At 42.1% G+C, this 23400-nt stretch overlaps 1 protein-coding gene across 1 annotated transcript; it reads left to right on the top strand.

Moving 5' to 3' along the window:
* Window positions 1-58: 58 nt before the first annotated feature.
* On the top strand, window positions 59-22574 carry LOC142563851 (protein YIPF4-like). Its single transcript, XM_075674512.1, has 6 exons — window positions 59-665; window positions 4704-4872; window positions 5737-5908; window positions 7881-7958; window positions 9426-9539; window positions 20623-22574. The coding sequence occupies exons 1-6, from the start codon at window positions 413-415 to the stop codon at window positions 20758-20760; spliced, it is 924 nt and encodes a 307-aa protein (XP_075530627.1). The 5' UTR covers window positions 59-412; the 3' UTR covers window positions 20761-22574.
* Window positions 22575-23400: the final 826 nt, after the last annotated feature.

The following is a 23400-nucleotide window of genomic DNA, read 5'->3' as shown; positions in this document are numbered from 1 at the left end:
GCTAATATTGACGGCGAACGGGTGTTATATACAAGCGCCTGGCAACTCGATCATTTGCTGTTTTGTTTTTGTTGTGCGTGAGGCGGTGTGTCTGTGTATTAAGACGTCGTTTATTTACTACCGTGCAAGTTCACCGTGGCGATGGACCTCTCAAGTTGGTTCTTTATTCTATGGTGACGACGTGGACCTTCATAAGCAAATGCTAACGATGGCGTCGTAATACAGCCGCTGCTCACAGGTTGCGTCGGAAAAATACCAAAGTCGCCTCGTGGCAGTACGTGTCGACGCAACATGAATGAGCCACGATTGCGATGATCTTTCTGTAAGCTCCCGCCGTGTTAGGAGCGCCACTGCAGGGGCTGACAGCACGATTTGGCAAAACTGTTTAGTTTAAATACTTCTTACGTTGGCGATGAGCATGATGGATATTCCCGTTCACGGCAGCAACAGCGACAACGGACAGAGCTCGGACTCGAGTTCTACGGGCTCTGGCAGCTACGTCAAAATCTCCATGGACACTGACGAACCAAACGGCTATGACGCTGACTCGCCCATCGTCCAAGCAGCCGCCGCAGCTACGGCGACAGCTGCTGTACCGACCATTTCGTCGCAGGCACCGGCCAAGCCTCTGGAGGAGTTCGTCTTCATGTCGACCTCGAGTCCGGGTACGGCAGTTTGTGCAGAAGCCCTTGTCAGTAGTGCGGTGTAACCGTGGATCGTGCAGAGTATCCGTTAATACGTTGGAAATCGTTCTTTGTCTTCCGGAGGCTGACAAGGTCCTATGCAAACAATTCGAATACCAGCAGAGCAGACGAAACCTTGGGCCACACGAACACCCACTAGACAACAGAAAGTCTGCGCGCTTTGGGCCGTGACGTCACTTTCGGAAGGCTCAGTGCCCATACTGTTTCAGGTGGCAAGCACCACTACGCACATCTTTTTTTCTTTTTTTTTCTAAAGCGCGATTTTTCAATGCGGTCTTCGTTGTTCAAAAGCACCACCTTTTTGACAACTGTAGGCGAGGCGTAACGGCCAGTGATTCGCAAAGCTAGTGCATTGGGCTATGAAAAACAATCCCAACATAAAAGGTGCGTTGTGAATCCGAGCCCTGATGTCATGATGCCTTAAACTTGTCAATTCCGTTAGTTTTCACTGTCACACAACCACAATTAATGAGGTTAAACATAATAGGGCTGTCCGTAACTTAAAGAGTAGTCAGAAAGGACATGTGAAATTGAAATGCCGCGTAAGCATCCTCATCATCATGGATATTTTGGCTTACAAATGACATTAATGGGCATCAAGGACAAACAAGGAAAAGACAAAACAATCATAAGGCGCACTAGCAAGTGAAGGTTCATTTCTTGATTGTGCAAAATAAATGCTAGGTAATGCGCAATAGGCCAAAGACACACATCAGCACAAGTGTATGAAGGAAAAGCAAGAAACTATGACATGTTAATCCCAGATCCCGATAGGAAGCACACACTTCCATGATAACTTAGAGCATGCTGGTACAAGATTCTCCTGCAACATAAACTTTAAATTGTTAGCATGCCTTGTGATTTTGGTGTCTTCCTGTTTATCCTTCGTGTTCTCTGGAACTGTTTGCAAGCCATGTCAAACTAATTGGTACAACATTATGTTTTTACTAATGTCTTTCAATCAGTCACACTCATTTTATCAATGACAGCGACGGATTGATTAAGTGGAGTCAAATTGCAAGCCATGGTTGGCAGATGTAAATGCTAGTTGCTGTGAGGCCAGCATATCATTTTTTGTGTTAGTTTTTAATAAATACAGCTTGAAATTAGTATTTATAGATCGAAGTATTTTTAGCTGCACTTAAAATATAAATACTGCTGCCTAATGCCTTTATGTCCCCACTAACTACCTTTATTATTATCAGCATGTTTGAGGCTACCTTTATAATTATATTGTCAATTTCTAGTAAGCCAATGGTTTACTGGGTCATTGTGCTTCAAGGTGGTTCTTGCTGAGAGCTCTCATGGAAATTGTTTTGCAGACTATGACATTTGAAAATTGCAGAGTGTGGTAGTGTCTTCTTGGATCATCTAAAACCATGTCAAAATTGCTGTCATGTAAAAATCTGACTATGGCAAAGTGTTCATTTGGCCAACTTATAAGGGCTCTGCAATGCTTTTTATGAAAAGTGTGAAATTCGTCAGGTATTAAAGGGAATCTTCTTACAAGCCTTTTCCAACAAAAAATTTTGAGGAGAGCTTTGTCTTAAAAGCCAACTGCAACAAAACTTTTGAACAGTGTTGAAAGCCTAGTTGCAACTTCAGTACAAAATTTTACATTTGAAATACCAGTGAATGTGCCAATAAAATTGCAAGAAATATAGCTTACCAAAAGTTGCCATTACCACTTGCCAGAAAGGATGCAGAACCAAGAATGTTAAGAACGAGCGTAGCTCCTTGACGTGACCTCCGAGATTATGTGGTACCTTTGGTGTGCTGAAAACCTTGAAGACAATGTGCTAGGATTTGCATCATATCCGTTGACCATCAGGTGTATATGAGGTGCTGCCCAAAAGTTCCGAGAATTCAGTTGCAAAAAAAATGTGTTAACCATAACGCCTAATCAGCACTGTCTCCTTCACAGTAGTCCCTTTGAGCATGTATACACCGTTCCCAGCATTTCTGCCACAATTCTATGCATCCGTGGAACTCTCCAGGCAACAGTGTGATGAGGACCGCCTGCGATTCCGACTGGATCTCTTCAACAGTGTGAAACCGCCATTCTTTCAGCCTCAACTTCAACTTTGGGAGCACAAAAAAGTCACAAGGCGTGAGGTCAGGTGAATAGGGTGGGTGCGGAAGTACTGTGATTTGTTTGGAAGTCAGGAACTGTCAAACAACAAGTGATGTGTGAGCAGGCGCGTTGTAGTGATGAAGAAGCCAGTTCTTCCACTTCTATGTAAATTTGCGACGAACACTTTTTCCTAAGTGCCTAAAAACGTCACAGTAAAGCTCGCTATTCATGGTTTGTCCAAGAGGTACACATTCCCTGTGGACAACTCCATGTAGGTAAAAAAAACATTGAGCACGGACTTCCCATTGCCGTGAACTTGACGTGCCTTTTTCAGCCACAGGGAATTGGGTGGCTTTCATTGCAACGACTGCTGTTTGGTTTCAGGATCGTAGCCATAAATCCATGTCTCGTCCCCGGTTGTTACACTGGAGAGGAATATGGGATTGTCTCTGACTTGTTGCGTCAGTTCCGTACAGACAGAAACACTGTGCAGCTTCTGCTTGTCACTGAGCAGTCTTGGCACAAATTTTGCAGTAATACTTCTCATGTTCAAAACATCTGACAAAATCGCTGAACTGTGCCGTACGATTGTCCTGCAATGTTGCAGACATCATATATGGTTAGCCTGCGATTTCCAAAGATAGCCTTACGAACTTCTGCTATCGTTTCCGGGGTTGTGCTCGTTGACGAACATCCAGAATGTTCATTGTCATCAACACACATTCTACCCTTTTTGAAGCATTTATGCCATAAAAATATCCTACTTTCGCTCATGGCGTCGACCCCAGAAGCGTCCTCTAGCATACAATGAGTTTATGCCGCAGTTTTGCCAAGTTTAAAGCCAAACTTGATGCAAATCCTTTGCTCCTTGAAGTCTGCCATATTGGTTGCTAAGGGATGCGCCAGATCAGTGAAACATTGCATAGCAACACAGCACTTCGCACAACAATATTTCTTCTTAGATGCGAGTTTTTCAGCACACTGATCCGCAAGGCATACTTCTAGCCACATCTAGCCATAGGAATGTGTACCACGCTCAGTTTGCCCATGCTTCTAGAATTCCTGGAACTTTTGGGTAGCACCTCGTACTTGACTTTCTGAGGTTCTCCTAAAAGGCTTTTAATAAGAAACTTAGACAAGTACCAGCCCTGAAGCTTTACCATGATTGCTTCGATAGTGTGTAGTACTCATTGATAACCAATTCAGCCAAAGTGAAATCTTGTTGTAGTTGTCCTTTAACAAAGTCATTGGCTAGCAAATGCTGTTGCTATTTATTCTATCTCCTATCCTTTTTGTCTTCAATACTGTTTTCAAGGCTCGTAAAACGACGCTCGCCATGCTCTGGCCATCAGTGTGCCAAGCTTATGTAAGTGGCATGACTGGCAGATAATGGGCCGCGACTCTTCCTTCCATTAGAGTACACTCTACTTCCATCCACCTCATAGGCAATAATATTGGCGTTGCAGTATTGTTCTCTACCACTAGATCACCCAGTCAGGGATTAGATTTCGTCCTTTTACTGAGCACACTGTGTAGTTGCGAACTTTCCTGAAACTGGACGGTTTCCATTATGTGTTTTCTTACATAAAAGTAAAGAAATTAATTTTAGGGTTCTGAAAAACTGGAGAAAGGACAGGCAACTATTCAGGTAAAATTGTAGGCTCCCAGCTGTATGCAAAGGTCATATTTCAAGGAGGTGAAAAAACAGGCAAGTTAATAATCATTCATGATTAACAACATCGCAGCAAAGGCGATGCATCACTTGGCATTGACATCTTGCTCGCCTTCATCTTCACTATGCTGTTAGTTATAACCATAACTTGTATTCTCTGCTTTTCATATAAAAGTGCTGAGGAGCCATTTAGTAGCTCTCTCTGTGTCCATATATTATTATGATGTAGAGGTTTCTTATCACTTGATAACAGACTACAGCCACCTGACCGGCACGATGGACCCTTGGTCCTCCCCGCACAATGGCAAAGGAGACACCTCGTTTGCGTCTTCCATGCCCGGCTCATCGTTCCTGCATCAAAAAGGCCTTGGCTGGTTGCTTGAGGTGGATGATGCAGATGATGATGACAAAGCACCTCTCCTGTGAGTATCTGAGCTTGCAAGCTCTTGTTGTATTGTCCCGCACTTATTATACAGAACCGGGTTGGTCTACTACTTTAGTTGCTTTCAAATTTGCAATGCAATTGTATACCCCCCCTCACAGCTGCAAAAGATTTTCTAAGCAGCCAATGTGTCCGCGTCAAATTGAAATGTACATTGGAGTGCACTGTGCAGCACATCCTGAGTTTCTCCTTCCCAACCACACTATGCAGGCTTTTGAAACACTTGACGTAATTCCACTGCCACAGCTTTATAAACATGCGTTGATTAGGCAGCATAAATCGGGTATCAAAGCAGGCAATTAGTTTTTTTTTTTTTTTAAGCTTTGGCTAACCTACAGTGCAAACAACCATAACACACAGCCTAGCAGTGACTGGTATTCAGCAAAAATTTGCACTGTATGTGGCTGACAGAGACTATCACTTAATTTGCCATATCTGTTAAATCTAATGCATAGTTACGAAATGAAAATGTTGCTTCTCTGGCATTGCTCACGGAGTCTAAAAATCAAATCTGCTTCTATAATTTCTATTCTCTGTCAGATTAATTGATTGACAGGCAGACTTACTGAGAAATTTGTGAGCACCCTTTCTTAATGTTCTTCTTTTCAAGAAAAAGCTAATTTTTATTCATAGTGTGAACTTTGTTCTTTATGCAGTGCACCCTCTGATAAATAAAAGAACCAGAAGTGAGTGCTTTGTGTGTTTCTGGTTCTATGTTGTCTCTTGTTTTACACGCTGCTATTAGATGATCATGAATAACCAACTAGCTCTAATATCCACCTGCAGAGGAGAAGTAGACATCAGTTGAAGTTTGTACCATTGTAAGGTGATGCCTTCCTTGCAGGGAGGAGCTGGACATTGACCTGAAGGACATCTACTACAAAGTGTGCTGCGTGTTACTGCCTTTTCCTTTTATGGGCTACAAGCGGCAGCTGGTCAGGGACAGCCCTGACTTCTGGGGACCCCTTCTGGTCGTCATTCTCTTCTCCCTTGTCTCCATCTATGGCCAGTTCTCAGTGAGCAATCTCAGTCAGTCAGTCGTTTATTCACACTATATAAACAAATGGATGGACATGTGAGTGTATGGGAGGTCCCATAGCATAAGCTTCTTGTTACTGAATACAAAATCTTGGTACAAGATTAGGGTGCAACTGTGCAGTATACTATATCAGGTAAAGTTACAATGAGAGGAATACATAAAATATACCAGTGAGAGGAAAAGTGTACAAGTGATCAAGTAGCCAAGCGTGCAAGTGTAATAGTGAGCACAGCATAGAGCAAAGATACAACTTTGGCTATAAAATCTATAAGGTATTAGCACACAGGAAAAATGCTCTTGTCTAAACAGTGATAATAATAATGATTGCTTAATACCTAATGGGATCCTTTTGTAGAACTCAGTCACTGAAAAGGTCATGAAATGTTTGCCATAGTTAGTATGTACAGATGATAAAAGAAAGTTATTGTCGGCAGAAAACCTGTTTGGGCTGGAATTGGCAATATTTGTAATACTAAACGGGTTTCATACCTAAGATGGCCTTTTTATGAGACCCATAGCTAGAGGCTAATTAGGGGCCTAAAATTATGATACATAAAAGCAGGTAATAGAAACAAGAAATGTAGGCCTTACCTCTCATTCATTGCATAGCTACATTCAAAATTATATGAAAGTTTTTAAGAAATGCTGATAGATGAAAGGGAAAAATAGTGATCCACCTGAAAGTAGCACAAAGATACAAAGAAAACCCATACCTTTATGTGCTTTGTCAGGCAGGTGACAATTTGAAGAAAGAAGCAATGTTAAAAAATAGCAAGGAATACACATGACATAGAATCCACATGAAAATAAATAAAAAAAAAAGAATGGTACATTAGTACAGATGCACTTTTGTGCAAAATAATAAATACACGGCAGACTAATAGTGCACACAAAGAATATATTTAATATCGGAGGTAGTGTTTGAATGTAATTATAGGAGTGTGTGTGTGTGTACGTATATATATATATATATATATATATATATATATATATATATATATATATATATATATATATATATATATATATATATATATATATATATATACGTTACAACTCTACGAAGAGTTGTGACAGTTCATAAGGATAGCTTGCAAGATTGCTCCAGTAATACTCTGACAGACAGTGGTGTGAGCTTTTCTTATCGTAATTTTGTAATCGGGGGGGCTTTTCATTCATACCCTCATTTGGTGAGGTCACATGTTGCTGAGAATTTGTCTTTTGTGGTCCTCTTTGCATGCTTTTTGTGAACTGTTGGTTCCCTGACATTTGTTTGTACAGGACAGTACTTGTACATAGCTCGGTGCCACACATCAGCAATCTCATAATACCTTGAATGCTCCTGCTTATGCATAGTAAAACAGGCTTCATTGTGTGATATTTAATAGTGTCTATGCTAATGGTAGTTTGTGAAGACTGCTAAATTGCCTTTTGCATACAGCATAGCACCATTAGTAGGACTCCACCCAGATGCATGGGTGCCTTGGTTTCTGTAATGATTGCATTGTGATCCTGAGCTTTCATAATTGTTGCGTTGTGTCATATGATCTAGGAAAGAATTGGGCAGAAACCATCTGATGATAATTTTCAAAGTCACTTGATAGCTTCCCAGCAAACTTCCTGCGATATACTGATGGCGACATTTATTGGTTAAATATATTAGTTAATGCTGTGAGGCTGTGGGTGTTTTGACATTGTATTGTGTCCAGGATTGCCCCACATTATGAAGCACATTAAACGCCTCTGAGGACAAGCATCTTGAACTGGTACCGTGATTGACCCGCCAAGGGCGTCCTCTTTCATTATTGTCTTCAGGATTGGCCCAATTTACTTGGCCACACAGCCATCCACGCAAGAAAAACCAACGAAAGCTTTGCTTTAATATCCTGTTGCAGCTTAGAATAGAAGCACCATTAGGTGCCCCTACTCACTGCTATTATCATTTGCAGGTGGTCTCATGGATTGTCACCATGTGGATCTTTGGATCACTAGTCATTTTTCTTCTGGCCCGAGTTCTGGGTGGAGAGGTGAGATGTGTCACCTGATGTCATGTTGCATCTGGGAAGTGTATGATTTTGAACTTCACATAAAATGAAAAATGTCAGCTTTTCTAAAGTCTAAAAATTTGGACTCACAATTTTACAAATGTTACGTCAAGCTTTACAAAAGAATATTCTGTTCGCAACAAAACTTGTAAAGATGTTAAAGAATAGGGCTACACAATATTACAACAACTTCATACATAAAAAAATTGTAATAGTATCTGTGCTGCCCTGTTGCCGCAGCACAAGGCATCATATACAAGAGGAGTACTTTGTTCAAGCAAGCTCATTCAAGCAGGTTCCTGAAACAGGCAAAATTGGCAACAGCAAAGTCGCTGGAAAAGTCACTAATCTAAAGCTCCCGGTTCGTCTTCAGTCTTTGCTTTCCAAGCTTGCTGCCGCTTGCACGCTGTGTCTAATGTTACATGTAATCCTGAAGAAAATGTATGTATTCCGCAAGTGCGTGCTAGACCAAAGTTTTAAATATTTTGTGCTATCCGCCCTTGCCCCTTTTCATGCCCACAGGATTTTAAAGAACTTTAATGTTCACAGGTTGACAGGTAGTGTTAAAACTTTATTAAAGCCTAATCAAGAGACTCTCTCAGTGTTCAACTATAAATATTTTGCTAGCTGCTGTGACTCTTGGTACTTAGCTGGGCTCTGCAATTGGAATTGTGTAGCACCTTTGTACTTTGCCTGTTCAGAGGTACACTGCGCTATTTTTTAAACATAAACATTCACAACCTACTGGCAATGCCGCCATGAACATGCTAACCAAATACTATTCTGTTGCATGCAGTGGGGACCATGGTCTCACACAAAAGATCACTCGCTGGCTTTCAAAACTCCCTCTATTAGTATGCACCGTCTATGACATCATAAACCACTAGCCATTAAGTGATAGTTCAGGATTTTCATGGTTATATAGCGCTCAGTTTTACACAGACGATATTAAGTGAAGGACGGGACGTGGACGGACGTAGCGCAAACTACCAACTGTTTAATACTGTTAAAGAACGCGCTTATATACAAGGAGATATGGCGCCATCCGTCCACGTCCCGTCCTTCACTTAATATTGTCTGTGTAAAACTGAGCGCTATATAACCATGAACGAAGCGCCATATCTCCTTGTATATAAGCGCGTTCTTTAACAGTATTAAACAGTTGGTAGTTTGCGCTACATCCGTCCACGTCCCGTCCTTCACTTAATATCGTCTGTGTAAAACTGAGCGCTATGTAGCCATGAACGTTCACCAACTAGCCCCTTTCATTGCTTTACTAAATATTTCAGGACAATGGGAAAGCTTACACATGTTTTGCACACCCATTCAATCTTCTAGCAAATAAGGATGTGGCAGTTGCTAAATCTTCCTGCCCTTCCTGCTTTCAACTGTAGCCAATTTTGTGATTACAACAAGCTCAAGCTTTTCGCACATTTCTTCTCTTTCCAGGTGAGCTACTCTCAGTGCCTCGGAGTGATTGGCTACTCTGTCCTGCCCCTTGTAGTCACTGCGACCACTTTGCCTCTGGTCAGACCTTTCTACTATGTGGAATTGACGTTCAAGGTGATTAGCTGGCACCGTCTGCGAGTCTTGTTTAAGTGTACATCTTCATTGCACGCTGCTTGTCGTTCTTGAGTGGGAGTCGTGGCTCCTACTCAACTAGCATATTTTTGACATTGGGATGAGAGGAATTGTGGGTATTGTTACGAATTGCTTTTAACTCTTTTCCTACCATGGGAAAAATAGGTGTTTTTTGTAGGTTATGCCAAATATTTTTTCTGAACAAACTACTGTACTGAATATTTGATGTAATACGTAAACAAAAACCAGAATGAATGCACTTTTCAAGCATAAAAGTTTTGTTAACGAGATAGATGTCATAAAAAAGATATAAATTGCCAGAATCAAGGTTGTGGGATAAAATTTAACAAATTTTGTTAAGACATGCCTGTATCTACTAAAGAAAACATTTAACAAAAATTATGAGATATACGAAATGTATTACCGTCTAATAGGCACTGTCTGTGAAAAAAATTAAACTTTTTTATTGAAGAGGTATTCCGCAACAAAAATTTAACTGCAAGCACTAGAGTTGGGCGTGCCGGGCTGCAGCCACCAATGTTCCGGGCTGCTTTGCGTCATCGTCACTCTCAGTCTAAGTCCGACGAAAAGGCAGCATCCTCGGACTAGCTGCTGCTCTGTCCATCGATAAAATGAGCCGCAGACACAGCGAAATCACAAGATCTGCGATCTTTTGAAGCGCACGCGCTGCTTCTGGAGGCAGCCTTTCTTGCTTCCTACTTTGACGATCACGAAACTTCGGAGCGGATTAAAAAATTACCACAACTTGGGGCAAAATCGAACTGCTTATAAAAGAAAAATATAGTTCTCCTTCACGTCAAATGGCCAAGTTTGTCCATGAGCGATGCGGTTGTTCTCAGAAACAGCATTTCCAGCATTCCATAGCGGGAGGCCATTTTTGCTTTCTATTTGACCGCGAAACTTCAAAGCATGTTCAAAAATCACGATTGTGCGGGGCAAAAGCAAACTGCTTAGTAAATGAAAATGTAGTTCTCCACCTTCACGTCTGATAGTGCAGTGTGTCCATGAGCGGCTCGGAAGGTCTCGAAAGCGGCGTTTCAGGCTATCGTTTGCGGGCTAAATACGCACAATGGACGCGGTACGGAAAGGGTTAAAGGAACCCTAAATCAGTTTAGACATGCATAGCATTTTCTCAATGGTCTATATTAATTATTTTCTGGTAATGGTTCGATTATTGAAAGGCAGAAATGAAGGTCAAGGTTATTTTCTTATTTTTGGCCAAAAGCTTGTCACTAGCACATCAGTGTGGAATTGCGGATTTCAGAGTATCTTTTCACATATGAGCTGGTGTAACTCAGTAAATATTCTTGAAACTTACCAAAGTTCAGTCTTTGGCTCTTTTTAGATGTACTCCATCTTTAATAATTAAAAATTAGCCAGGCCTGAGCAGATGCTGTCTGCACCCATGATGCCACAACGAGCTGATGTGGGAACTTCAACCCTTTTCTCGTTTTAGAGCGCAGCTCTTAGATGCTTGTTCCTGCGGCAAGCGTTGGCGTAACTGAGCAAACGAGCACAGTGAATCATGAAAAAGCGAACATGCAGCGCAGCTGGGAATAAAAGACACGAGATGAAAAGTGAAGGAGGACGGCATGGTGAAAGCATCAGAAGAAAAGTGTAGTGCAGCAATGATGGCGACAAGATAGCACCAGAGTAGCGCATGTCGTCTGCGAGCTCTGTCTGCGGTGGCTGCTGCGAATTGCGCCCACGCACATCATCCACGTGCTGCCTCTTGCAATCTCCAGATTAGCGAATCAGTCGTGCCGTACTTTGCTCCATTTGCAACGTGCCACACAAGACAACTTTGTCCATGCCAGCCAATATATCGCGAAATGAAAATGCGTATAGAGCTGTGCTCAAATTTTGCATGAGGGAGTATCATGATTGTCGGTGAAGTTTTTGCATTTTTTCTGGCTTATCCATACAGTAGCCAAACAATTATTTGAACTTCATAAATGCACCATTAGGGTTCCCATAGAGCTAATTCATTTTTGTGACCGATGTTTTGGACAACATAAAGCCAGAAGTTCGATTTTCTGGACAAAGTTTGCCGCGACGAACCAGCACTACGAGTCGGGGAGGACGCCATTTTGAATCTTGAGCTGCCTGACTACCTTCGGATCGGATGTGAAGTGGCTTGGATTGGTATAGTAATTTGATTAGATTCGCTTCCCTGTATTTCTTTATTTCTTTTTTTCCCTCTCTCTCTCTTTCCCCCCTTGATATTGTAACAGTTTGTATGCTGCCTGTCATGCTCTGCCAGTCAAGCCCAATGTGGCTTTGGCGGGCCTGATGAATGTATTAGGTTTTATAAAATAATAAAAGTGTTTATTATTATTATTATTATTATTATTATTATTAGCATTATTATCATGTATAGGAGGCGTCCAAATCCACGCAGCAACCGTAGTGCCTGTTGCAAGAAACGTCGATCTTAAGGCCATGCTTTTGCCTGTAGGCTGCTGTGGAAGCGATTTTGAGAGCCGGAAACCAGTCAGGCACGGCCAGTTTTGGACACCACCTATGAATGCCAGGTGATGCTTACGATAACCACCATCATCATCAGTTTTGCCTCGGTGTCATAGGTGGTGTTGGGCAAGTTTTTGTCCAGCAGTGATCCACCAGCTTTTATTCAGTAGAGTGCAGTTGAAATCATCGCCTGCTATCACTAGCATCCACACAACATATTATCGCTATTTTGGTGTGTTGCGGCCGTTCATTCAGCACAATGCCGACGTGTCTTCGACGCCATGGCCCCTGCTCTTCATCCGCCTCCACCGAATGTGTCAAAGAAACATGGAAAATATTCGACTATGACGCTGGACAAGAAAGCCACCGTCATCAGGCTTATCGAGCAAGGACGGACCCAAGTCGACGTCACGCAGGGGTTTAATTTCTCCAAGCAGACCTTGTCTGATTACGTGAAAAACAAAGAAAAGTATTGTCTGCAGTCGACCAGTCGCACTGCAAAACTAAAAAAAACATGACCGGAAAGGACAACATCCGAAGCTTGAAGAGGCCCTGCAGCTGTGGTTGGAAGGAACCCTAGCACAGAACCTCCCAGTTTCGGCGAACATGCTCAAGCAGAAAGCCGAGATGCTCGCTTTAAAAATGGGCATTCAGGACTTCAAGCTCACCGATGGGTGGATCCATGGGTTTAAGAAAAGGCATGAAGTCTTTTTCAAGAAAGTTTGCGGGGAGAGTGGTGCCTTGGATCAATCTACTGTCATGAATTACCAGACGAGTAAGCTAGTTAGTTAGTAAGCTGAAGGGTGTGCTACTAGAGTATGCTCCTGCAGACATTTTTAATTGTGACCAGACAGGCCTATTCTTCAAAATGCTGCCAGACCATTCACCTTCCTTTACTGACGAGGCCTGCGCTGGTGGGAAGCATAGTAAGGAGAGAGTAACTGTTATGGTCGGGGCAAACGCGGTTGGCATCGAGAAGCTGCCCCTTCTAGTGACAGGGAAGGCGAAAAATCTGCGTTGCTTTAAGGGTGCGAAGAACCTGCCTGTGTGGTACAGCACCAATAAAAAAGCCTGGATTACACAAAGCTTGTTCGAAGATTACGTCCGCCGTCTGGACCGGATGTTTGAGCGCCGGAAGAGGCAAGTGGTAATAGTTGTAGACAACTGCAGGGCGCATGGCGCCATAAACAACCTTTAATCTATTCGTCTTGAATTCTTACCACCAAATACCAGTGTGCTCCAGCAGATGGACCAAGGGGTCATTAAAAACCTCACAGTGTACTACCGGGCCCGTTTACTTGGCCATACACTCATGTAGTTTGACAACAGGAAGACATACTTCGTTAACCTGTTCTCGGTACTCGGCATTCTAGCGGATGTCTGGAAGGCTGTTCAGCATTTGATGATTGCAAATTGTTTTGGGCATGCTGGATTTTGCAACTCTGAAGAGCCCGTGACCGAAGAGGCAAACGGCACTGCTGAACACATCGACACCGGCGAGCAGCTGATTGCCGACTTGCACAGCAGTGGGATGGACCTTCCCACTGCTGTTACTTTTCATGAGTTTGCCGCGATCGACAACATCATCGAGTTGTGCGCAAAGCTTACGAATGACGAGATTGTGCGCCAGGGGACCGCACTGCCGCAAAGCGACTCTGACGATGACACCTCTGGCCGCCAGCAACCATCAACGCAACACAACGCCGCTCTAATATTGTCTAGTGTGTATGACAAGAACATGACGCTTGCACAGATGCAAACAGACGTCGTTACAAAAAGCAGGAATTTAAAACAAGGGACCATCTGCGACTTTTTCAGTTCAATTTAGCTGGAATAAAGTTCGGTTTTGTGACTCACGGATTTTTCGGGCTGTTCATTTGTTTGGACTATTTTTCAATCTCCTCCGGGTCTGGAAAATCGGTCGGCTACTGTACCTGCCAACCCGCCCAAATTTTTCGTAAAGTGCATGAATGAATTCTGGGGTTTTACAGCCCAAAACCACAATTTCATAATGAGCCACACTGTAGTGGAGGATTCCGGATTAATTTTGACCACCAGGGGATCTTTAGCGTGCCACGAATGCACGGGACACAGGATTCCATAAAGTGCACAAATTTGGGCTCATTCTATGATTTTAGAAACATTGCATCAAATTTTACAAAAATTTTGTTAGCAAAAAAATTTCAGCCATTGGTCTCCAAAGATATTTTTTGAAATCTTCTGATAAATATAGAACACCAGAGGGATAGTTGCTTCGAGCAAGCTTATTCAGGCGCACTCCTACTGCAGCCAAATTAACTGTGACATTTGCAGCAAAGTCGTGCAAAGGTCACTGTTAGTCTCGCCTGCTGCTGTGGCTTAGCTGCAGTGGTGTTGCAGGATCAAATCCTGGCCGCCCTCGGCCGCATTTTGAGGGGAGCGAAATGCAAAAACACCTGTGTTCTGTGCATTGGGGGCACGATAAAGATCCCCCGGTGGTCAAAATTAATCTGGAGTCCCCTACTACGGTGTGCCTTATCATATAGTTCTGGCTAAAAAAAAAGATCCAGAATTCAATTTAATTTGCTGTTAGCCTCAAAACAATGCCCTGCTTGTCTGTCTGCTCCTACACAAGCAGCAACAAACTTGTTGCTGCTTGTGTGGTGCATCTAGAGGTAAGTCATCATGAATAAAGTGTATATCTATCCCACAAAAGCTGTGTGCTCTGGCAAACTAAGGAAAAAAAAATATTATATGTGCCCCCTCGCTCCCTTCTCTCTCTATCTTGCCGGCGGGATTATGTTTGCAAGACTTTATGTTTGTTCGATTCAAAAAAGCTGCATGGTACCACACACAAAAAGGTGCGGTTATGGTGTGCCAGGCTGCACCCACTCACTGCAAGGTTCAAAGGTGCACTGCATCGCGGTAGCACCTTTCCTTGCATCCCATTAATCGAGCACCGAGGTGTAGGATGCACCTCAGGGAATCGAAGGCCTAGGTGCAGTGCTCTGTTAATAGGTGCAGAGAAACATGGCTGAATCGAATAAACCTTTTTATAAATCTTCAAGTACATAGGTTGGTAGGTATGCTAGTCGGGCCTCCTCTAGTAGTAGTAAGGGGACTATTTCTGCTATTGTAGGTGGGTAATTTATGACACAGCTCAAGTTGTTTCTGGGTCTTCATGTGCCAGTGCTGTGGGAACTTGTACATCCTATAGGTGTAAAAGGGTGATGTTCCTTTAAAAACGTTGAAGAATGGGCTTTATATGAAAAGCTACAGAGAAGTACCGCATTTACTCTAATCTAACGCGCACTTCTTTTCCGATAAAACGGTCCCTAAAATTGTGTGCCTGTTAGAATCGAGTACGACCCTAAATGTGCGTTACCATATCTCCATTGGCATTTCAAAATGGCCGTCTCGTATGCGCTTCACGCTTAGCTGCCGTAGCTTTCTCCATGTGCTGCAGTACGGGTGCTTAGGCAATGCTTCCTTTGGCTTAGGTTAGTGCACCATCCGTCTTCCCAGTCTTCCCCGTTTTTTGCATTTGCTCTTCAGCATGGAAGTGCCGACTGCAAAGACATGCCGAGTTCATCACGATGCCGCAATTAAGAGGAAAGTGATCACGTTTGCGGAGATGGGCGGAAGTCTGGCCGCATCACAGGCATTCGCAGTTTCCAAAACTTTCGCGCGGGACTGGCGCAAATGGGAAAGGCATTCTACACCGGCGGCTGCTACGTACGGCGTGGCCGCGCGGCCCTTATCTTGAAAGCGATCTGTGACAGAGACAAGAGTCTATGAATCTAGGCGCACCATGCTGTGTTCTCGTTGCTTAGTTCGCATTGAAGCAAGAGGCTGCACAAAGGTGAATTCCTTCGCTCCTGCTACCGCACTTTCTTGCTCCAGCACTTTGATAAAGGGTTCTGCGGTCATTGAGTAAGACGAGTTCATGTGCATGCGTGCACGCATGACACCATGCTTGTTAATTTAGCTAGTAATGAATGTCTAAAAGCTTATACAGCTGATAAAACTACTATCCTCGCTTTTCGTATAGCCGTCTACTAATTTTCTATCGTAATCGATGCTTTGCCTTCCGTGGAGAACTGCAACTTCTTTTATTTATCGCAACTTTAGTGCATTGGGAGTAAATATTTGTTTTTTCCAAATGAGAGAAAGTTGTGTTTTTGCATGAAAGAATGAGGTTTGCGGTACTCTAAAGGACTTTTCTTTTTTTAGCTCGCAACAAACGAGTTACAATCGAGAGCTTTCTTTCTTATTTTTTTCGCAAAAAACAGGTGTGCGTTACAATTGAGGGCACGTTAGAATCAAGTAACTACATGGTATGTGGAAGGCATCCAAGGCTTAGCAAAAGTCATGGTACAACATCGTTGCACACGGTCTAGCAAGCAGTAGTGGCCAGGCATTTTTCCCATGCTGACTTTCAGCAATTACAGAAGATACACAGCGCATTGTGCAAATGTTGCACATTATGAAGCTATTAATATCTGCAGGGACACAAAATCAGCATTAAGACAACTGAGAACATCTTAATTAATCTGCCCAATATTCAGAACTTGTTTAGGGTTGGTCTTAACAGCATCAGTAATTTTAGTTCTTTATTTGCGTTCAGTTTATGGCAGAACTGATATTAAATAAATGCAGGTACTATAGCTGACAGATTTTTCAGAGCCTGATTTTTCAGATCTGCTTGATTATTCAGAAGAATACCCGCAGCACTTCCACTTCGCAAAACAACTTTATGAGAGCAGCTGAAATTTTGGCCGCCCTTGCAAGAATATTTCATGGATATTTTCATGTGTCTGTAGTGCAGTTCATTCTGGCTGTGAATATGTAGAGCGGAGTGCCTGTTCACAGAGTTTCTATAGAACATAGTCTGCAAACGTTTTTTCATAGAAAGTCAACGTCTAGAGTAATGAAACATTTTTAGTTTCTTTTCACCAAATTTTAGTATTTTTTTGGCTTTGACTGCAGCATTTCTCACATTTATTGTTGGCAGATCTGTATTGAACAAGTTAATTTAGCCAAGGATGAAAGTTCTTATGAAAGCTGTAGAGTTCCACATACACAAGAACTTCATGGGCCACACATTTATGACTCCTGAGGCTTTTTTTCACAATCCACAGTTGGATAGTATCAGTGATTACTTTAAAGGCAGGATCAAAAGAAATGGACACAAGGGAGATGCAAACACTTGACTCTGTCTGCACATCTTCCAGCAAAGGTAGCACAAATTTGACAACCGAGAACACACATGTTCACTTTAAGGAGAATACAGTAGGAGTTCAAGCAAGTGTATCTTTGATTGACAAATTAGTGTTGCTTTTACTAGAACATGCAGAGGTAACGTTGAATCTTTCCTTTACTTTTTTTTTCTACCACGGTGCAGCATTTTAGTTAAAGTAGCCCTGAACCACCCCTCGGGCTTGGTGAAAAAACAGTCCGCAGGTAGCATACGCTGCTGTGAACACCTCAGCCAAATTTTCCTGTCGTTCGTGGCATGTGAAGCTCCCAAGAGGAGCACAAAGTCACCTTCATCTCAAACACTTGTCTTTTCAACAAAAGCCTGCTCCTCACTCTTTTCGGGCTGCTTTATTTCATTATATAGCAGATTCCCATGCGCAGCTGCTATTGGCCAATAGCTGAAATTAATCAAGGGTGTTTGGATCAGTGCACTTTTTCCTACTGTTACTGTGTATATTTGCTGATGCAGTTTAATAAACAGGCTGAAGTGAGCGAAAATCTGCTTTTGAATTTTCATAATAGTTGCCTACTTCCAGAAGAAGCCTACAATTGTGTGCTCACACTCGACCACGGTTGACTGCGTAGGAATTGAACTTTGGCCACCCTGCTCATTGGTGTCGTAGCTGTCGGGTCTCGGTAATTGCGACTGGCCTTGAACACTTAACTAGCCTCAAACCGCATGAAACTTAAGGTCAGAGCACATGAACGCTTGCCAGCATGTGCTCACTCCTGGCCACTCCTGGTTAGGTGCCTTGGCAGACTTCGCTTCGTATTGAGCTATTGACAGTGCTTCAAAATAAGCAAGTTGTATCCGTTGGTCAAGCTGGTGCAGGGCAAAGCTGGTCTGCACAACGTAGCATCGTTGGACTGGAGCGCATGAGTGCGAGCGCGCATTCGAGCCCTGTCGTGCACAAAGCAAACGCTGTGCATACGCACTACAATCACATGTAGCTGCAGTCTGCCATGTAGTGTGGATACGGCAGCAGCCACGGGATGCCACGGTGAATCCGTTGGCTGAGTGCACTGTGGCTCACTGAGCTCACAACTGTGTTTGGCACGTCGGAGGTGCCAAAATTGGAAGTAGTGGCATCTATGTGAACATCCAAAATCAAATTTGAACTGTGTACCACAGTGTTGTTCAGTAGGTGGAGCGTAGTGGATACGTCCTGCTCCTTCGTAGCCTTCACAGTGCGAGGCATTGAAGAAAGAATGGCAGCACTGCAACAAGGATTATACTCAACCTTTGATTGCCAATAACTCCACTTCTGCTGAACGTGTTAAAGTACTTTTTGTGGCAAAGTATTTCTCATATAGTTTATTTTACTTCAAATGCATCCCTCGACTTCGATAAAAATGGTTCAGGGCCCCTTTAACAATCACAATTTTCTTTCTTGTGATTATTTTTTGCCAAATTATTACTGTTATCCAGTTATCACTTGGTGCAAGACGTGCCTGCTGTATTTGAAATGTCTTTAGTGTTGTTGCCAATTCTATAGCAAGAGGACTGACTGTTGTAGTTGGTGTTGTATTCTGAGTATGGTAAGTTAGCAAAAAGTAGCAGACAGACACAAACCAAACAAATCCTTGTCCATTTTTTGCTTGTGTCTGTCAGCAAATTTGTGCTAAGTTACCATAGTGAATACTGATATGTGTGCAATATGTTCACACTTGAGCAGACTAATATGTCAAAAGTTAGAACCAGTTACAGTAAATATTTAGCCAATTACGAGGTACCTTTGTCAAATGGCCTACATAACTTTATTGGTGACATTGTGGCAGGTTCAGATGATTATTTTGTCATAGCAAACACCGAATTTGTTTGATGAAACTATATTGTGAATGGGCACTTTTGTTTTGTCTTCTTTCTTGTGTTACAATTGCATGTTGTAACAGAGTGCACTTTGAGTGTATTCTTCTTGGGTTGTGCACATGTTTGTATCTAATAGCTCTACACCGTGACACTTACTGTTATTTCAGGATGAGGTTTTAGGATTTGTGTGCTGCACACAACCCACGCGTTATGGTGAACATTTTACAGCATAAAAATTTGAGGGAGAAGACAGTAGTGGGGGGGGTGGGGGGTGTAGCACTCAAGTAGACTTTACTTTTGCAAGTACAGTACATGGTATACCAGTTGTTTCTGTGCAGAATTTAAGTAATTTTTAAACATCACCTGTGTCGGATGGCACAATTCTAGTCCTTGAGCCAGTCTACTTGAAGAGGGGGACATTATTGAACAGAAATTTAAATGCATAATCTACTAATTAACAAACTAATTATATATTTAACTAATTGCCTTATGTCACATATTGCAATTTGCAAATTGTGGTTCATGAGACTGCAAGGCGTATTCGCTTGGAAAAGATTCCTGTGGATGACATCATTTTTGAAATATGCACCATCAGACTAGCTGTAAAAATGCACTGTCATTCCACTTACTTTTTTAACAAAATGCCTTTTTATGCATTAAAGCACGAAAGTAACTGGACTGCCAATGTATTTCATCACAAAGTTGAAGAATTAATATATTGAAACTGGTGTCATGCTGTGAATTCGTTCCAATTGGATCTACTTTGAGGACTCCCAAGCTACAACTTGTAACTTGCAATATGTACTGTAAAGGAATTAGTTAACAATTTAATTAGTGAATTGTCAGTAATTCAATTATGTATTTCTGTTTCTCCTTCAAATATTATCTGCCAGTTTGGGCAATCCAACTCAAGGATTATCATTGTGCTATCTGCCCCAGATGATTTTAAGAATTACTTAAGTTCTTCGCAGCAACACCCAGTATATACGGTACATTAGACATAAGAACAACTATCATAATAAATAGGAACATGGAAAATTTTTAACTCTTAGGGCTGAAATTTCTTTGTTTCTATTTCAAGGGGTTCTCGTAGATGTTCCTGTTTTCTTCATGTTCCTGTTTGAAGAAGAAATTTCACCTTTTTTCAAGCTAAAGGAGGTGGAACTCTTTCATGTTCCTGTTTAACACAATATCGCAGTTGCAATTATGTAGTGAATACATATGTGTGATAGTTATTTTTATGTCTGATTTGCTGCGCATCTATCGTGTGCATGAAAAAGTAGTCTGCTTTAAAGTTGAGCAATCGCGAGCGTTGCATTCTCTACTTGTCGCTCTTTTTTTTCATGCTGCAACTTGTTCACCATATAAAACCAACACGACTACCGAGCCATTACGAAACTGGAAATTGCATTGTACAAGCAGAAGCCTCTGTCAGTCTGTATGGTCTTTAGCTTCTGCTTCTATTTTGTGTGCAGACAGGAGAATTGATTGAGTCTAGTTCTCACCTTTCTCTCTCTCTCTCCTCAGCTGCTTGGCGTTCTGTGGGCAACGTACAGTGCTGGCTCGCTGCTCTGTGTACAGGAACTGCAGAACAAGAGGCCACTGCTCTTGTATCCCGTGTTTCTACTTTATGTTTATTTTTTCTCACTTTATTCCGGTGTTTGACCTGGCCATCGGCTGTGGTGCATCTGCTTCCTGATTGTGCATTGAAACAGGATTGTGTGCTATTTTGTAGCCCAGACATGTGGTTCACTGCGTGTAAATACCTCCTGGAGAGCTGCGCTTTTTATTTTATTTTTTTAAGCTTTGTGTTTGCGCTAATATAATAGTGGGAGCCAAGTTTATGACATCTCAGATGAAAATAATAAATTGTTATGGGTACAACTTTACCTAGTATCACATATATCTACTGCAGTTGAACATCAATATGCACACAGACATAACTCATTATTGGATATAACAAAGTAAATAAAAATTTCTCACTGTTATCAGCATGTAATGAATATAGAATATAGCAAATGTACTATCATGTTGAATGTTCCTTCGTTATAATGAGGTTCAACTGTACAGCCATAGGCTCGGAAGGATGAAGATGACTGCACAAATACTTGTACAGTTAGTGCCTGTGAGCTGTTTGCCCAGTACAGTAAAACCTTATTAATTTGATTTTCGTGGGACCAGAAGAATTATCTCGCTTATCCGAATGTTGGATTATGAAATGGACAGAGAAAACAGTCAGCGGATGTTTGTTGCATTTGTGTAGTGAAAAAATCTATGTTACTCCCATTTGAATTTTGCTTGACATCTGTGTGCTTAAATATCTTCTACAGCTCGCTCAGATGCTACAGTGTTTATGGCCTTCCTAATGAGAGAGCCTGCATAGGTTTTAACTGGTAAAGATTGGTGATGGCCTTGCAATGTCTTTATCTAAATAAGTGTGCTTTATATAAAACAGCCAAGCAAGTCTCTTGATTGTCTTGTCACCAGTGAGCCAGCCTGCAATATAATCGTCAGTCATGATCACCAAGCATGTTCAGCATCTGCACACCTGTTGCTCTTAAAGCACCATCGTTCTATTTGTGGACAGTTTAATGGAGACTCTCGTACTGTGATCACCTGCATTATTCCCTTAAAAATTATAAGGAAGGTCTTGCACTTACTGCTGCTTTGCTTTTGCTCAAATAAAGATTGCATTTATGGTCCAGTAAATGTAAGATTGCATTTTATGGTTTGGATCATTGTATGTAACTCTTAGCACTGTTACTTGCCTGGTTTGTCAAAAAGAGAAATGTAAATTTGCCTTTGTCTGCGCTCGTGATGTTTGCATCACCCTCCTTCCCCCTCTCTTACATGAGTAATGGATGCCGATCTCAAAGGATATGTTTTGTCATACAGCAGATGGCGGGAGTGACCAGGTGACATCATACCCGCCATGTTTAGGTCACCACTTAAAGCTATGGAACTTCGACAAAGGCAAAATAAAAGTTGTACTCATAATTCTCACACTTTGAACATACTAATGCCTTTTGTTGCTTGTACACTGCAATTGATAAAATTCGCTGCCCAGTACTTATAATTGCTCGCCATTAAATGAGTCTTTAGTATATGCGAGAACATTTCCAATATGTAAGCTGCTTTACCTGTGTTATTTTTTTATTTGCTTCTAGTATTTATTCTTCTCATGATATAGTATTTGCTTGTGTTTACCTTTTGCAGATTTTACTCTTTTCTCTGCATTTTGCCACTCATGCTATAGTCCTAATAGGGCTGTAGTGTGTATAAATACAGTCAAGCTTCAGTTCAGTGAACAAGCACAAATCAGTGGGTATGACAAAGCAAATCTAAAATATTCGTCGCTGAAATTGGTATGTAACAAATATGATTATGATGAATGTTGTGTATAACAAAGGTATGTTCATGTAGGATGCAACTTCATTCTGAGAAGGTTCAATTGTAAATAAAATCAACGCAGCAATGAGTGCAAGATATTTTTTTTTTCTTTTAAGTTTTTAAGAGAAGAGTGCAGGCCACCCACTGTGCATGCCTCGCACCAAATAAAATTTAAAAGGCCCCTGAAACGGTTCGGACAAATTTTGTAGACGCGTAGGGTACAGCTTAAGTAGAACATTCGCACCACAATTTAAGTGAAGCGTTACGTAATAATGGAGCTACAAGTGATTACAAGTTACCCTCCTCCTCCCTAGCCATGCTTTTACTCTTCAACTCGTTCGCCGAGTGATCGGGGCTAAGCTCCGCCTTCACTAGTTCTGCGTCACGATGCGACGCCACATCGTCCACTTCCGGTTGTTTTGGATCCCGCCCACGCGAAACGTTTCCGCTAGCTGCTTGTTCGTCAACCCCAAGCGAGAGCTATCGAAGCAACGTGCGTTGCAAGCATTCTGTCGTAGCACCGAACGTGTCTGGTATTCCGGTAATCACACACTAGCAAAACATTTCGACGGAACGGTGGAGGCATAAACTCAAGCTGATGAAGTAACTTTAGCGTAGACGTACGCGAGCTGCTTCATCGGTCTCCACGGTCCAGCCACCCATTGGCGCAGAGCTTAACCAGCCAAAAAAAGAGCTAATATTGCTCTAACCAAGTGTAAAACATTTTAGAACTTTACAAAAACAATGTGTTAACGATTACACTCCTGCGAAAAAATTACACCAGCAGCAAAGCAGAATACGTTTTGTTACTGCTACTGTGGTGGTTGAGCTCTATGCCACCAGGTGGCTGCACTGTGCAGACCGTTCACACTTGTGCTTCTGTTCATCCCCCGAAACGACACGCAAGGAGACACG

This window comes from Dermacentor variabilis, chromosome 11 (genome assembly GCF_050947875.1).
Source record: "Dermacentor variabilis isolate Ectoservices chromosome 11, ASM5094787v1, whole genome shotgun sequence".
Lineage (NCBI taxonomy): Eukaryota > Metazoa > Arthropoda > Arachnida > Ixodida > Ixodidae > Dermacentor > Dermacentor variabilis.
Note: the sequence above shows the minus strand (reverse complement) of the source record. Positions and strands in the feature narration are given on the sequence as shown.

What these genes read in the sequence shown, in the direction of transcription:
- LOC142563851 (XM_075674512.1), top strand. Translation starts at nt 413, where the DNA reads ATGAGCATGATGGATATTCCCGTTCACGGCAGCAACAGCGACAACGGA. An exon ending in CATGTCGACCTCGAGTCCGG is followed by an intron (nt 666 to 4,703) that starts GTACGGCAGTTT and finishes ACTTGATAACAG; the next exon opens with ACTACAGCCACCTGACCGGC. An exon ending in CCATCTATGGCCAGTTCTCA is followed by an intron (nt 5,909 to 7,880) that starts GTGAGCAATCTC and finishes TATCATTTGCAG; the next exon opens with GTGGTCTCATGGATTGTCAC.